General features: G+C 50.1%; 1 protein-coding gene across 1 annotated transcript; it reads right to left on the bottom strand.

The window, feature by feature from the left end:
* Positions 1-1,001: 1,001 nt before the first annotated feature.
* On the bottom strand, positions 1,002-3,474 carry LOC130871412 (disintegrin and metalloproteinase domain-containing protein 1a-like). The gene has a single exon (XM_057764745.1). It carries the CDS (start codon positions 3,408-3,410, stop codon positions 1,002-1,004), a length of 2,409 nt encoding a protein of 802 aa, XP_057620728.1. The 5' UTR covers positions 3,411-3,474.
* Between the last annotated feature and the right edge of the window lie 555 nt (positions 3,475-4,029).

The raw sequence follows: 4,029 nt of genomic DNA, 5'->3' as shown, positions 1-4,029 counted from the left end.
AACCTGCTGGCCTTGCAGAGGACCCTAATATTTACACGACAGCTCATACTGTCTGACTCTAGTTCCACAGGAACTAACACTTCTTCTGGCCTCCTTGAGTTCTAGGCACACAACTTGCACACATACTCATATGCAGGCATTGTTTTGTTTTGTTGCATTTCTTGAGACAGAGTTTCTGTGTGTAGCCCTAGCTGTCCTGGAACTCACTTTGTAGACCAGGCTGGCCGCAAACTCACAGAGATCCGCCTGCCTCTTCCTCCCAAGTGCTGGGATTAAAGGTGTGTGCCACTACTACACAGCTAATAAATCTTTTAAAAATCAAATTCAAGGGGCTGGAGAGATGGCTCAGTGGTTAAGAGCATTGCCTGCTCTTCCAAAGGTCATGAGTTCAATTCCCAGCAACCACATGGTGGCTCACAACCATCTGTAATGAGGTTTGGTGCCCTCTTCTGGCCTGCACACACACAGAGAGACAGACAGACACACACACACACACAGAGACAGAATATTGTATACATAATAAATAAATATTAAAAAAATCAAATTCAATAGAAAAACTGAGAAATCAAATAGAAAAATTAAATGTTGCTATTATGAGCTCAGACTGTGCTGAGGCTGACTATTGTGCCAAGCACTTACTAGGCACCTGAAGTCTGGCCTTGTCCAAAAAGCCTTAAAGCTGAAGATCCTGAAGTACATGGATGACTAGTCTGGAGTGATGCATCATCTGAAGGGGGAAAAGACCTTATTATTTATATTTATTTAAAACCACCTCTACTTTATCAACAGCAGCTGACAGGGCAAGTTATAACATTCAGTTCCCACGATGTAATCGCAGTTGTTACTGAGGTGATCAACACAAGTGCAGATAACACATCACACTAAACAGTGCAGACAACACATCACACTAAACAGTGCAGATGCAGTACGCCCTGAAAACCAGTCAGTCAAAATTGCCCTGCACATAAAAGACGTTGATAGCAGCGATCATGAGAAGATCTTCAATAATACCTCCTAGGGGGTGGAGCCCCTCGAGGAGGAGCTTCTTCTGAGGATTCTGTTGAAGTCAATGATGAACTCTCTGGAGATACCACTTCTAGTACTTCAGACCAGAGGTAGGCGATCAGCATCAGACAACACAGTAAAAGGACAAGAAATATAGGGACCACAAGCAGCACCACTTCCATGTTTACATCTTCATCATCCTCCATCTTAGGCCTCTCTTGTCCGAAAATTACAAATAAACTCAAGTTTCGATCATCTGGCTTACCAACAGGACCACTGTCCACACTGCCCCCATTTCCTGGGCTGTTGCAGTCGGGAGGAGCAAAACCATCATCACAATGACAGTGCCTGAGATTGTTGCACACTCCTTTTCCATGACACATTTCCTCTGGTTCACAGTCGTACTGGAGCACCGTGTGATCCGTGCACAAGGACTCCGTGCAGACTTTGTTAGGGGCACAGTAAGTACCATCCTGTACATCTCCAAAATCTGGAACATCAGTGGTGTTATAGGCATCCATGCTCCAGCACCAGTCATCTCCATAAGGAACCTGGAGAAGTGTGTGGAGGGGTCTGACTTGTGGCAAGTAACTAACATCAGTGCATACCAGTTTGCCACAAAATATATCCTCATCAGAACACGCTTCGTATCCTGAGTTAGCCGTGCTGGGATGGCCACAGTTTCCAAACCGGTTCCCTTTGGTGTTCATTAAAATATAACAGTCGTCGGGGGCAGATCTTGCAGGATACCCATAGATCTTTGTGCATTGCTTATCAGGATTCCTACACCAACCCCCAGAGCAGTAATAAATCCTGTCACATAGCGTGCCGTCCTGCTTGTAGCTGTTTACAGGGCATTCTTGGGAATGGCCATCACAGAACTCGGGGAGGTCACACACATCCTCAACAGGACGACACAAGGCCCCTTTCTTTCTGAAGTTACAATTGTAGCAGCAGAGGCCGTCACTGCACTCTGCACCGTCCCTCAGTGTACACGTTGGCTCACAGCATGGGTGACTGTCACAAGCAGAACCACAGTCACACTCCTCTGTCTCCTCCACCACACCGTTTCCACAACGGGCAGCTCTGCGCTTGCGGCTTTGGTGCCAAGGCCTGTCAAGCAGGCAGGCCCCTCTGTGGTCATGGAGGAAACGGTAGAAGTCGTCAGAGCTGCAGTTGCTGAAGCCACTGTCCTTGGTGATATCCTCGTGCATGAGGCAGAAGTGCTTAGGGTCACAGGCGCAGGCTGGGTGGTCGTGCTGGATTCCCAGGTTGTGCCCCAGCTCGTGGGCCACAAGCGCCGCAAACAGCAGGACATCTTCATGATGGAAGGCCTCCACAGCCGCTGCAAACCCACCAGAACAGGCACCACCTAGAAACGCCTGGCCCTCGTTCTCTCCTGGGTGATGCCCGACGATCAAGTGTGCCACATCATGCCTGACACGGCCCAGGAGCTCCTCCTGTCTCCAGCGGTTGAAATTCCTCAGTGTAGCCTGCAGGTCCACCGGGGCCTCTATCAGGTCCCCCTCTGTCCAGACTTCCACGCCCACCAGCACCATCTCTGTGTTTAGTCCCCTAGTGAAGCTGTTGGCCAGAGCAATGATGTCCACTACTGCCCGGACCGTCTCAGTGACGTTGCTGCCCCACATCTGGAACCGCTGGTGGTTGACCACAACGAACATCTCCACATACTTGGTGTGTGACCACAAGTCAGACAGCTCCCGCAGGCCATCGGGTCTCCTGCTCCTCTGTTGCTGGCCAGTGTCCCCTGGGCTGTCTTTGGGAATGACACTGCAGGAGACGCGAGGCTGATGTGCCACAGTGTACAGGATGTGTTCGAACTCTTTGGAGGAGAGCACAGGCTCGATGCTGTAGGATGTTTCCTCCTTGATCAGGATGCCCCTGAGGCCTGAGCAGATGTTGACAGAGACAAAGGAGCCCGGCACCCCTTCCATGTAGCCTTCACAGTGGCAGTCCTGCGAGAGGAGGGGCACTTCCTGCCCCAGGACGCCATTGTGGTAACTGTAGACTGGGAAGTTACTCGCAGAGTGGTCTCCCTTTACCTCCAGGTGAAGCAGCTGCTGCCGGCCCTGCATCAACAGCATGTAGGACACCCTTCCTCCGGGATCTTCACTCCCCTTGACTGGCAGTCTCTTGGGGATGACCGTTTCATAGGAAGAGTAATATACAGATCCTATGTCACAGAAAGTACTTGGAAGAAAAATTAACAGCACCAGGAGCCCCGCTTTGACAGACGGGTGTCCTGGCACTAGTCTCCCAGCCAAGTTCAGCTGGTGGGCAGCCCAAATGTGCGATGTTATCTTAGCTGTCTCTAAGGCCACTTGTGTTATCTGTAGAGAAGACAGAATGGAGGCAATCCCTCTCACTGATGCTGCCACTGACATGGCCCAAAGAAACCGTTGATAGTGTAGGATCTATGTCCATCAGCGGCAGCCCTTCTTAATAGGCAGGTTTCTCACTGACTTAGTAATCCACATCTGTGCTTGTCCCTCATGGGGTGCTGCCCATCTTGAATCATGCAGCCTTCAGGCTGTCTCTTTGTTCTTCCTTCTCTCCTGGGCCTCCGTGGTTCTGGACAGCACAGGGACTCCTTCCTTGTTGCTTACGTTCCTTTGTCGTTCATGGAGGTGAGCCCTGTAGAGCAGTGACTCAGCCAGTTCTCTAAGTCAGATCATCTTCCTCCTCCGCAGGCTGTGGACACAACATCTGGTAACCTGCTCCTTCTTTTGGGCCCAACATTCTGGCAATGCTGTGGGGGAGGGGACAAAGCTTCTCGGGGTTCTCTGAACAATGCAGAGTTCTCTGCTGTCCTGTCTCTGTTCTCATCCTCATGGTGGTCATGTTTACTCAGGGCTGGTCTTCCTTTACTCCCTTCATTCAAGGGAACAGTATTTGGGTGTTCTACTTCCCCTCATCTTTTCTGTGTACCCAGTGAGTTCTGATATTTTGTATCTACGTCAAACACACTCCTTCTCTATGGAGTACTTCTAAGGCCTTAAGTGT

This window comes from Chionomys nivalis, chromosome 3 (genome assembly GCF_950005125.1).
Source record: "Chionomys nivalis chromosome 3, mChiNiv1.1, whole genome shotgun sequence".
Classification (NCBI taxonomy): domain Eukaryota; kingdom Metazoa; phylum Chordata; class Mammalia; order Rodentia; family Cricetidae; genus Chionomys; species Chionomys nivalis.
The sequence above is the reverse complement of the archived record's forward strand: the minus strand, read 5'-3'. Positions and strand labels throughout refer to the sequence as shown.

What these genes read in the sequence shown, in the direction of transcription:
- LOC130871412 (XM_057764745.1), bottom strand. Translation starts at nt 3,410, where the DNA reads ATGTCAGTGGCAGCATCAGTGAGAGGGATTGCCTCCATTCTGTCTTCT.